General features: G+C 47.5%; 1 protein-coding gene across 2 annotated transcripts in view; it reads left to right on the top strand.

Annotated features, from left to right (window-relative positions):
• The window catches only part of PDLIM1 (PDZ and LIM domain 1), a 44691-nt gene extending 36350 nt beyond the window's left edge, over positions 1–8341 (top strand). For both annotated transcript variants that reach the window (XM_027700148.1, XM_027700149.1), the window contains 3 exons: positions 2444–2598; positions 6059–6176; positions 7813–8341. In XM_027700148.1, coding sequence (XP_027555949.1) covers positions 2444–2598; positions 6059–6176; positions 7813–7999 — 460 coding nt within the window. In that variant the 3' untranslated portion in view covers positions 8000–8341. The remainder of the gene's footprint in view (positions 1–2443; positions 2599–6058; positions 6177–7812) is intronic.
• Positions 8342–12584: the final 4243 nt, after the last annotated feature.

The raw sequence follows: 12584 nt of genomic DNA, 5'->3' as shown, positions 1-12584 counted from the left end.
CTTTGAGATCCTTGTAAACTTTGCAAAATGTGCTGACATGAAATAGTAAAATATCATTAGTAAAAAATAAGCTGTGCTTTTCTTTCTTTTTTATGGGTTTTATTCCCATCTTCTTGCCAATATTCAAGGCTCAGTGATCCAGTGTTAGTCAGTCAGCATTGCAAGTTGCCCATGGTAGCAGCAATGAGATCCAGTAATGGTTGTATGAGTCTGAAACACAGTAAAGGTTGTTGGAGTTGTCCCCTACAAAGTTTCTGCATCAGGGAACTTGTGTGCATGGAAAAGGACACCAGTTGCTGGTGATTGTTGCAAAAAAGTACCTTTATAACAGGAGGTGCCATAAATCAGCTGGCATAGGGAGACTCATTAACCTGCAAGTATCATTTCTGTGTCTGTTGCCTTACCATTTCAGAAGATACATGTGCTTTTGGGTGAAGTTTTTTCTGCCTTGGCAGTTGGAAGTATTTCACTCTGCTGGTACAAATTCTAGGATTTGGGGGGTTTTATCGCCTTTTGGAAGTCTTGTATATGTAAGTGTATCTATAGGGTGCATCTCTGGGAGAGTTGATTTGTATATTTTCCACTACCACAATGCATGGTTGAAATGTGATGGCTTTGTTTGACTCTAGTGCTCTTTAAGATGATTTAGCCTTTGCTTTTTGGATGCATGTTATTGAAACATTCTTAGCATGCAAACTGCAATGAAAGGCTTCTTGCGTAATGCTTTTATGGGTGGATGGAGTGGTGGGAGTATATGAGTTTACATAAGCTGAATGTAATGTGGAGCATGGGACATTCTCTGTCTAATAGAAGGCACATCATTCTTTTATTTTGGGTGAGAGGCTTCAGTAATTCAGAATTCCTGAGATTCAGGATTCAAAGTTTCAGTTGCTTGCATGTCTGTGCTTCCTGCTCCTCTGAAAATTACTAAATATGGAAACATTTTATTAAATTCTTTTTATGGAAATAGCATTTTATAACACATATGATGATTTTACCTCTGATGCTTGAAGAGTTTATTCTGTAGAGTAACTCCTGGATGACTCAATTGCACATTGGCATGGAAAGTATGCCGCTGCCTCCTCAAGAAAAGGATTTCCCTCTGCAATTTAGTCTGAATTTCAGGATGTTTATGTACTTTTCAGGCAATCACAGAGTGCAGGAATGGCGAAACCGAATAGACGATTTAGATTTTTAAGACTGCATTATAGAATTGAACCATCAGAGGAGACTTATCAGATATCTCATTTTGTTGTATATGTTTTACTGCAGCTACAGAACAAAAGGCAGGCAGGAACTTCCTTTGTCCATCAGTCCATCCCCCAGCCCATCATTTAGCAATTTAAACCATTGATTTAAATAATTCCCAGCGGATATTTGTCCAGACTGTTTTTAAATCCTTTAGTATGGAGGTTGCTCACCTGTCCATGGCAATCTCCTCTGGTATTTCAGTGTCCGTTGGAAAACTTTTCCCAAGGGATATGCTAAATATCCTCCTGCAGTTTAAGCCTGTAGTTTATTAGGTACCCACTGGATGTGGAGAACATCCTAAGTACTGCCTCCAGCCTCCTTTTTTTTCCGTGAAGACCCTTCCAGTGGCACAACGACCACCCTTTCTGCCATTCTGCACTGTGAAAAGCCTCCCCTGAAGCACCTCAGGCTCTAGGCTGAGGGTGCAAGTCCCTCCTGACATGAGGGGTGACAGCATCACCTTGGGGACAGCTGAAAGGAGGGCTTGGCCTTAGCAGGCAGAAATCTCCTCTGCCCTTGACCTGCTCATTAACCTTAGTTAAATGCTGTAAATGGGTTGTGGCTCAGAGCTTCCACGTATAAAATGGAAATAATAACACTCACTTGAAAAACAGATTAAATTATTGCTAATCAGAGAATCTTCTGGTTAGATTCTACAGCTTTTACTTTGTGAAGGTGGCATTTAGAACTAATTCATAGGGTAGTGGCAAAGATTTCTTTTTAATGGAATAAACTTTACTTAGTTTGACATTCACACTGGTGTACAGTAGCAGTGTAAGGTAGTTTATGCATGCAAGGCACATGCATGGATGGCACAGCTACCATGTGGGATTCCCATCCCGGCACACGAGTTCTTTATTTTCCTTTTAACAGAGCAGTGATTTCCTGGGCAGAAAGCTTTAGTTCCTGGAGTATATGGTTGTTGTGAAGCAGGGAGAACACTTGGGGACTGGCTGGGGGCTGTCGGTGAGAACCTGTTCACAGTAGTGAACACAGACAGCCCAGTGTGACCCCACCCGGGCTGCACTGACTTGTGTGAGCACATCCAGCACCTCTGCATTTATGGCCTCCTGTTGTGCATTTGTTTTGTGCATTCATTCTTCAGTCATATGATGCATTGTGAAAACTTTGCTAGGGGGATTGGCTTTAGTGTTCGTCTATTTAACAAGAGTATTCTCTGTTCCTTCCTCAGTTTAGATCAGCATAATCAGCCCCCAGGCAGCAGTGCCATAGGCAGAGAATCTGAGGTTTACAAGATGCTTCAGGAGAATCAAGAGTCAAATGAGCCACCCAGACAGTCTGCTTCATTCCTTGTGTTGCAAGAGATCTTGGAGTCAGAAGAGAAAGGTAAGTACTTACAGCACACTTGATCTGAGTGTGCTCTTCCCTTCTGCCATTCCTTGGGCCGTGTACAGTGTTTAAGAGTAACATTTAAAACTTTATTTTCCTTCCTTAGCGGTTGATTGTTCAAGATAGCATGTGTAGGTTATTTCTACAGAAATCTACAGATCCTGTCACTGATTTGACTCCTTAATATTCTCTCATGGATTAGTTTCAGTGTCTATGGGCCCATATCATTGCTCAAGAAATAAACCTCTGCAACATTTAGTTATCAAGAAGGAATTTTAAAAGTTGCAAGAATTCTTCTATACCTTCTGAAGTTTGGCCACCTTTAAGATAATATTCACTGATTAAAGACACCTTAGATTCAAGACTTTGGATGGTAACACAAGGTAGTGCTCTTCAGTGAGTCCTAATGCTTCTGAACTCGAATCCCCTACACAAGAAAAAAGATCCACTTCTGCAGCTGACTGTAATATGAAAGCTGTGTCCAGTTCTGGGCCCCTCAGTTCAGGAAGGATATTGAGGTCCTAGAGCAGGTCCAGAGGAGGGCAACAAGGCTGGTGAAGGGACTCAAACACAAGTCCTATGAGGAGAGGCTGAGGGAGCTGGGGTTGTTCAGCCTGGAGAAGAGGAGGCTCAGAGGAGACCTCACTCTCTACAACTCCCTGAAAGGAGGCTGTAGCCAGGTGGGGGTTGGTCTCTTTTCCCAGGCAACTATCAGCAAGACAAGAGGGCATGGTCTTAAGTTGTGCCAGGAGAGGTTTAGGTTAGATATTAGAAAGAATTTCTTTACAGAGAGGGTGATCTGAATGGGCTGCCCAGGGAAGTAGTGGATTCTCCGTTCCTGGAGGTTTTTAAGAAGAGACTGGATGTGGCACTTAGTGCCCTGGTCTAGCAACCACAGCGGTAATGGATCAAGGGTTGGACTTGATGATCTCGGAGGTCCCTTCCAACCCAGCTGATTCTATGATTCTATGATTCTGTGAGTCATGAGCAGTTCATAGCTTTTAACCTCTGAAAATTCTCTCTGCTTGGCATTCTTGATCTGACATCTGGACTTGCACAGTTCAGGGCTATAGAGTTTAAGATAAAAAAGCCAATTAACGTAGTTGAGGGCCAAATTGTACTCTCTTCTCCCCTTAAATAAAATAAAATAAACAAATGAATAGGAAAAGAATTCCAAGAATGACCTTTATTTTTCCTTAGGCCAGTTGAGACTCTCTGTTGTGTTATTAGCCTGGCAGTGGTACGTTCAGTTTAATCCAACAAAAGCCTGGTGCTGAGATATTTGCCACAAAGAGAAACAGATCAGCCAAGTGCTAGTAGGTCTGAGGGATCTGTAAGGAAACAGCAAAATGAAGGACATAAGGAAACAATAGGAATAAAGAAACCAGAATCTTTGAGTCTTTAATATACTGTTAAAATACCTACCTGAAAGCTCTTTTAAATATTGGGTGTTTGCAGCTTGCCCTCAGGGTTCAGCTCCTGCATGGAAGGGACTGGAGTAGCCGGGACTTCTCACAAAGCCGAGGTCCGCCCCTGTGCTTAGTAGTGCTGAAGAAGATAAGAAGCAAAAGCCTCTCTGTTTTATCTTTCTTTGAAGATTTGCAGCATTATTGGGATTCTCTGGCACAAGGTTTGCCTGCCGGATCACAGGCCAGGATAGGCTTTGGCATTACTCCACCGTGAGCTGATAATCACCCTTGGGGAGCTGGGCCGGGAGGTTACGCAGCCCCAAAGGAATGTCTGTCCTCGAGGAGACAGTGCCCCAGCCTGGCGTGCTGCTGGGCCAGCCTCAAACACTGCTGCTGAGTCAGAGCATGTCCTGCGATAAATGGATAATTGGCACATCGATGGCTTCTCCCAGCCTGTCTCGAGGCAATGGCTTGTGAATAGCAGCTGTGAGCAGCTGGGACAAGTCCCCTGGGCATCGATGACTTACACCAGCTGAGAGCCTGGCCCCAGGGGCTGAGCATGGGCATGGGTGTTTGGAAGCACCATGACTGGTCTGTGGTTAGACTTGACCCTGTACTCCTAAGTGGAAAGTGTTTCACAGGGTGGAACCTGTCGTGTTTCCTGTGGGTATTTGATTAAGCTGATTCCTTTAGAGAGATTTAAAAACATACTGTCAGTGTTGCTGATATGAGCAAAGTGCTGGTTGAGGCAGAGGGAGTGGGCAGAGGTGATAGGGAGGAGTCTGAAAATGTGGTTGCTGCTGCATCCTTCCCAGTGAGAGTCACTTGCAGCAACTCTGTTGGAGGCCAGGTGCTTCCTGCTGTGTTTGGAGGGTTAAGGAACTTGCACATCTGACCAGCATCTCTGCACTGGGTGTAAACCTCTGAGCTGAAGGCTGCCCCAAAGGCAAACCAGTGCAGCGTTACCTGCCCCATGGGTGAGCAGTGGTGACAGGGAGGTCTGGTAGGCAGTTCCCCCCTTTTTCCTTCAGCTCTTCTATCAGTGATACTGCTGTGGGCTGTGACGTGTCCCTGACCTTGCTGGTCACTAAGGTGTGCCTTTGGAGGGTTTTTCTGCCCCTTGCACTAGGAACATTCATTGTAAGTGTGCTCTTGGTTTGACACCAGTCAGAAGGGTTTCTATCAGTGTTCCTTCCAGTCCAAGGTGTGTTGGTGAAATACCGTGGAAGTCTCAGCAACCCTCCTTCTCTTGTGTGAAACCCCTTGCAAAAGCCGTATAGATAAGATGTCCCATCACTGGTGTCATTTTATGAGGCTCCTTTTTCCCTGCAGATTTAAAGGCTTGCCTCGTATCCCACATCTAGGATCCACTGCTGTTTTAGGCATCCAGATCACCACATCTCCTGCTAAGGCCCTGCAGAACATCCCTGCCCCAGGGAAGTTGCACTAGGGAGATCCCTGGAGCATGTTACGCAGCAGCAGGGGTGTGCAAGGTTATCCCCCGTGTCTCAGGGCTCTGCAAGAACAAAGAGTTTGTTAACCAAGTCTTGCAGGAGTCTTGGGGCAGTCAGCTCCACTGTATAGCAGACAGAAGACTGGAAAAGGACTGTGACAGCCCCCCCTAGCTTGCCAGGACACCCATCTCTTTCTGAGCCCAGATCTGGAAATAAGCTTGGTCCTGAGTGTGTGATCAGGACACATCAGGCAGATTTGAGTGCTGCCAAGGCTGGGGCTGAGGCTTTGCTTTGCTTTGTGCATCTGTGCATGTGAAACACGTCAGCTGAAGCATGATGGGCTTTTAAGATGAGAAGAGACTCATCTGACTGCCCACAACCTCAGGCCCTCAAATTTCCAGGGCCAGGTTCAGCTGTCCCTTCTCTCCCTCCTCCCCACACATCCCTAAATCCCTGCCCACTTTCCATGCATGAATCCCTGCCTCAGAGCTGGGATTAAAGAACATCATGCCCCCAGCACAGCATTGGCTTGGGTGGAATAGCCTTCAGCCAACACAGCTCACATGCTCTGAAGCACTTTTCTTCCACCTCCAGGAGACCCTACCAAACCATCTGGATTTAGGAGTGTCAAAGCCCCCACCACAAAGGTGGCCTCATCGATTGGGAATGCCCAGAAGCTGCCCATGTGTGAGAAGTGTGGATCTGGCATTGTGTAAGTAAGGCTGTCCCCGGGGTTGCAAGCCAAGCATCCCGTGCCTGTGCGAGGGGCTGAGGTACCGCACCCGAACCACTTCACTTACCCACATCCAGTGCACCCAGGAGCCAGCTCAGGGCACAGTTATTCTCACCAGCTTTAATAATGCTAACAGTCCCCTGCAGTGAGGCAGGAGCTGGGTTTCCATCTACAGATCCATATCAATGGAAACCAAAGCAAGTCCCTCTGAGAGGAACTTTGAAGCAGTTGTTGCTGCAGCATTTTGCTTCTTACCTGAAATCTATTTACAGCACCTGGAAAGAAAATGACCTTTCCATTCAGGGCCTGTGTATTTAATGCATTTCATGTCTTGGCGCTCCCAGATGTGGTGGGATGACTTGCCTTGGTGGTCAGAGGCAATGGGGACCAGTAGAGCTGTGTTCTGCTCCCTGCTCTCCTGTAGGAGAACACACCTCCACTGTGTCTGCACAGACATATTTTTTGTTGGTTTTATGTGGGTAAAATCCAACTTCCAGCACAGCAGGGGTTTGGGTTTGATACAGAGCTGCTGTACTGTGTGTGACAGCGTGAGGGACCCAACCCATGTCTCTGAGTTATTGTTCAGTTTCTCAACCACATATTCCCTGCAGCCCTCTTAACAGTTGACTACAGCAGTCAAGTACTGGTAGCCCACCTGCACTGTCATGGAAGAATTCCAATTTCTCCAGTGCTGCCCATCACAAGCTATCAGATTGTTGCTGAGACCCACTGCACTGTGATTGCCTGGTCCTGGCTTGCCTGGAGCACCTGGGCCAGCAGAGTCATTACAGAGGCAATCCATACTCTGTAAAATATAAATCAGAGACAAACCCTATAATTATTCTACCAGCTGGGTAGGTCTGGAGAGAAAGCACAGAGCTATGAATAGCACTCAAAACTAATGAATTATGGAAAATATAGATGGCTGCTGGAACAAAACAATACTGGAAAATTGTTGTGTTGTGGCTGGTGGTAGTTAACGAGTTGCTGTGTAGTTTTCCTCATCATCTGCTGGGTTAAGCTATGAAGTTTTCCAGTAAGGGCTGGCCCACATTTGGCTGGATCCGTTCACTGCAGCTCCTGAGCAGCAGTGCCAGAGATCAGAACCAGGATCTGTGCTTCTCCCACGTGTACCTGGCATGTCAGTCACTAGCAAAAAGGCAGTGGCTGGCTGAGCAGCCTTCATCCACCTCAGCTGTTGACAGGCAGTCATTTCTGGATTTTGCCATCAGATCATTTTGGACCTGGATTTTGCTCCCTCAGATGGTCTGCCATTTGATCCTGGGCATTCAAATGCTTTAGCCATCAGCTAAAGATGCCATCACAGTAATTCTTGTCACCACAGGTGATAGGACTGTCCCGGTGAAACTTAGGCAGGCCAGTGGTGGGAAACACCTTGTAGATGAGGGCTGCCATGCCAGCACATGTTGGGCTTCTAAAACTGCTGTTAACATCTGCCTGACCAGAGGTAGAGCCTATACTTTGACTTGTCAGGAGCAGGAGAAAATTGTCCACCTTCAGGGCTGATGTGGGTGTGGGCTGGGTGGGAGGTGGCTGAGGAAAAGGGAAATGGTGGTGGGCACCTGGCACTGAGGGGTGCTGGTTCCTTCCCCAGAGGGATGTTTGTGAAGATCCGGGACAAGCAGCGTCACCCCGAGTGCTACGTGTGCAGTGACTGTGGCACCAATCTCAAGCAGAAAGGACACTTCTTCGTGGAAGACCAAATCTACTGTGAGAAGCACGCACGGGAGCGGGTGGTTCCCCCAGAAGGCTACGAGGTGGTCACTGTCTTCCCAAAGTAAACCACGCTGCTCACAAAGCCAATGTGGATGATTTATCCTCTGCTGCTTTTCCTTGGAAAGCATTATCCCTGCCCCCTGCAGAATCTTATTTGCAATAAGGAATGCTAGGCATGGCTTTGAATTTCCTTGTCATTGTTAATCCTCCATCTGTTCACAAGATGTCACTAATTGTCCAATATTTCACTGTTTGGGGTTTTTTTAATACACAGATTTTTTTCCCCCTTCCTTTATGCTGTCAATCACAGGAAAATCAGAGGCCAAAGTCAGATTACAACTCTTCTGCTGTGTCCCCATTATTTGCCTTCTGTTTGCCTTCAATAAAGAGGGTGAATCCACAAAGCAGAAGTGTCCGCTTTCTGCTGTTTCCCTTGTGCACTGGATTGGGGTTCCCTGGGCAGCAAAAGAGGTGCCCAGTGCCTGGCTGTATTTATCCCGGAGAATAACGGGAGGGATTTACAAAGTTGAGTCAGACTGGTCTGGCTGTGAGCAGCTGCCTGCTGGCACCCAGCAAGGGCCAGGTGGGCACAGCCAGGCCTCGGACCATGGTCGCACTGGTGGCTTGTCCCTTGTGCAAGGCAGCCAAGAGCTGCCTCTGTGTGCAGCACTGCTTCATGATGATGGGACCAGACATGTCAATGTTTCCTGTTACTGCATCACCCAGGTGCCCCTTCGTTCCCCAAAGTCAGAAACAGCTCTGTGAAAAAATGTTCACTTGATGCTTCCTGGAAACCAGGGAATCCTAGAGCAAAGAGGGGAAGGTTTGAGTGGCCATAGTCCCTGTTCTGGCTCCCCCTTGGGGCTGGGTGCAGGCTGGTGAGGGTGGTTCTTGCCATTGCACATCCCTCATCCAATTCAGAGTGGACCCCATGGCCATAGCTGTTTGTGTCTGCAGACATTTGGGACAGTCCTCGGTGCTGTGGCTGCCCAAGGGAATACCCTGTTCCCTGTGCTGCTGCTGTGCACAGCTGCTGGAGGATGCCATTGCAATCGATGTGGAGAGGGGAGCACATGCCCCTTGTGCACTGGACGAGGGGCTGATGGTGCCTGAGCAGCAGAACCTCCACATATAGCACAGAGGTGTTCTGCAGTGGTTATTTCTCTGCTCATACCTCTAAATGAGATGCTGGCTGTTCCTGATGGTATAGAAATTAACAGTTCTAAGACGTAGCGTCATCTTTCCCTTAAAACTAATTGCCAGTGATTGAAAACAGAAGGGTTTGTAACCCCCACACAGGCCCCCTCTGGCAGGCACAGGGTTAGTGGGTGAGTCTGGAACAGCTACAGACAGGGTCATGTCCCTGTCCTGAAAAGTCCTGGCTGTCTTCAGTAACGCTGTACTGCTGCGCCCTCTGTTCCCTCTCCTTCACAATTAATCTCACCACAGCACAGCTGGCTTTCAAAAAGACCCAAAAAACGAAACGAAATCATAACAAAAAACCCAAACTCAAACCACAACGCCAAACCCAGTCCTCACGTGAAGTAAAGCTGACCTGTCACCAAGGCTGTAAGCCCCCTGCTGTTCAGATAAACTGTGCAGCTTTTAGGCATGTTAGGGGGGGGACTAATTCACTAACCCAGCTAAATTTAGTTCATCCCCACAGACTCCTTCTATGGGCAGTGGTGAGCAAGCAAGGATGCCACAGCTCAACCAGCAAACTCCTTGTCCAGCTCATCCCTGGGAAAAGCCTGGCTTCTCTGTGCAGTGGCACATGTCTGCACACACAGCTGCACAAACTCCAGATAGTAACACAAGCGGCTTTGTTTTTCAAGGTGAGAGTGGAGGGGTGTTTTGGCCTGCTGGGATGACATCTCTCCTCACTGCTGCTAAAGGGGGTTAATTCCCTCCCCTCTGCAGCACAGTTCTGCAGGGAAAGGCTCTCCGTGCTGCAGTGCTGGTGGCCAGACTGGACAATAAGCCGGTGCAGTGGTGGAAAGCACAGACCGGCAGGGTGAAGGAGAACTCTGTAAGCACAAATTGCTCTGGCTGCATTGCAGACCAGCCTCAGGCCCTGCTGTGGGGCCATGGCTGTTCCCAGCACTGCACACTCCACATTGCCCGCTCTCTCAGCAGGCTGGCCCGGGAAAACAACGGCTGCCGAGGCCATCTGGTGCTCTGTGTCCTGGCCCCAGAGCGTGGCCTGAGCCCAGGAGCACCTGCAAAGTCACTACAAACGTCTGTCAGCAAAAGAGGGCTCATTCCAGATAACCTCCTGAGCTTGCTCTCGTGTTGGGGGTGAGGATGGAAGAGCCTGAGCTGTGCCTGGCATTTCCCCTGCCCTCCCCACCCCAGCGCTGCAAACAGGCGACAAGCCCTGCTTTGTCCAGAGCCGCTGCTTTATCGCCTGTCCGAGCTCCTGCTGGCAGCAGTGCTGGGAAAACACCAATTGTGTGGGGCTTGACGCAGGAGTCGGGAACTACAAAAGATTTGTAGGATAGCTCTGGAAGTGTAGATTTCTAACATGGATGCCAGTATTGATCCAGTTAATTACTGTGGGAACGGGTTAGCTGAGGCAATTCACATTCATTACTTGGGGAGGACTTTGATCAGTTTTGGCTGTAGCTGGCTGAGAAAAGGAATGTATTAATTTTTTATGATGCAAGACAAAATATTTGACAACTGCAGTGTTCACTGTAGTCTGACTTTCCAAATTCCTCTGGAGTTTAACAGTTGGCTGCTGCAGTCTGTCAACAATAACAAAATAGGTTAAATGGGGTCACTCATACCTTGCAACCACACTGAGCTGCCTGCTTCAGAGGTTAACAACAATGTAGGAAATACATAGCAGGTTCCTATGTGAAGTGTGTCGGGCAGTTTATAAGTTCACAAGCATCCTGCCAGGACTGTCTCATGAAGGAGGGCAGCGCAGCACAAAGCACAATCTGTCATTTTTAACACTGATTACTTGGGTTTCCATTTGCGGTCCCTCCCTGCCACTGCCACACCTACCCTTTTCCTTGTGCAGTAGACATTTGTGGCCTGCTGTTCTCTGATAGCTGGCGGGAGCCCCCTCCACACGGCACAGCCGCAAGAGGAGTTGAAGGCCATGGCAGGCTGGAGAAGAGGGCTCGTGTGGGACAGTAGGAAAGCTCTCTTCTGACCTGAACAGGAATCACTATTTTTAAAACTGCTTACACAGTTAAAAAGACCCTGCTGGTGGCAGTAACTTGACAGAGCTTATCCCAAGAGATAAAACTGACAGAAATGGGTTAAGAACCCCAATACTATCTTCAAGACTGACCTCCCTCTCACTGTCCCCTTCTCACAACCCACACCATCAGCACCACCCTTATCCCACCAAAACACCACTGAGCAGCACAGCCAGTTGCTCCAGCTCTCACATGCAAGTTTCATTTGCTAATGGCTCAGGTTGTTGTCAAGGCGGGTCTTGGCGGCTCAAACATCACTGCTAAGGCAGGTAAGTAAGAATACCTGGATGCTGGCATGTACAGAGTACATTTGAGTGCTGGTGAAATGCCATTAAATATATTCTAACATTAGATGAGTTTACCACACATTTTCTCGTCATCACCTGGAAAAACTTTGGAAAAAGAAAACCTGCAAATAGACATGGAGTAGCAACACACAAGCAAGCCAAGACCCCACATTTCTGTCCATGCATTTGGGTCTCAGAACTCAAACATCCACAAAGAAGATAGAAGAACAAGAGTTGGATATATCTGGGTGCAGAGAGGACAGGAGCACTGCTTCCAAGTCACCAGGATAAATCTATGCTTCAATAATTTGTCTTGTATCCACTGAAATATTTTCTCTCTCTAATGAATAATCAGGGGGACGTTATTTCACAATGAACAATTTGTTAGCACCAGTCACCCCCGACCCATAGCATCCTCACATTTTCATTATTGCATTTCCTTGTGGTGCTCCCCACCACCCATCTGCAGGAAGAAAGGCTGCTTTCTGAAACACCAGCCCCCTTTGGAGCATGCCCTGCTCTGCCTGTAGGCATTCAGCGCACCAATGCCCCTTCAGAGCTCAGGTGTGTAGCGAGTGCAGTCATTATCTGGACTGCAGGAATAAGAAATGCAAGGTTGTGCTAAGAAGGTACCATGCTTGCTTTAATCAATGATATTTGTAGTATTTTTGGAGAAAAAAAAAATAGGGATGAAGACATGGGGCTCCTCCCTGACAGCAAGCAAAAAATATGCATTGCTTTCACTTTCTGAAGGAGGGCTAGAAAAGCAGTCACAGCTCTGCCAAGTCTCTCTAAATGACATCAAGCTCCACACACTGATAAACAGTGATAAACTCTCCATTTCACTGGTGCTACCATTAGCATTAATGCTAGTTTATGCATTTTTAGGAAGGCAGCAATTGTTATGAGTTGTGCTGGATCTGGGGTAAAACCTCTTCTTTATTGTGCACCACATTACCACATCACTCAAAATGTCCCCCCTTCCTCCTTCTTCCCTCCATTTACTGACCATGATGCCATATGGTCTGGAATATCCCTTTGGCCAGTTCAGGTCATCTGCCCCAGCTATGTCTCCTCCCAGCCTCCTACACACACCCAGCCTCCTCACCAGTATGGCAGTAAAAGCAGAAAAGGCCTTGGCTCTGTGCAAG

Source organism: Neopelma chrysocephalum, unplaced genomic scaffold (genome assembly GCF_003984885.1).
Source record: "Neopelma chrysocephalum unplaced genomic scaffold, ASM398488v2 Primary Assembly neopelma1_143, whole genome shotgun sequence".
NCBI lineage: Eukaryota > Metazoa > Chordata > Aves > Passeriformes > Pipridae > Neopelma > Neopelma chrysocephalum.
Note: the sequence above shows the minus strand (reverse complement) of the source record. Positions and strands in the feature narration are given on the sequence as shown.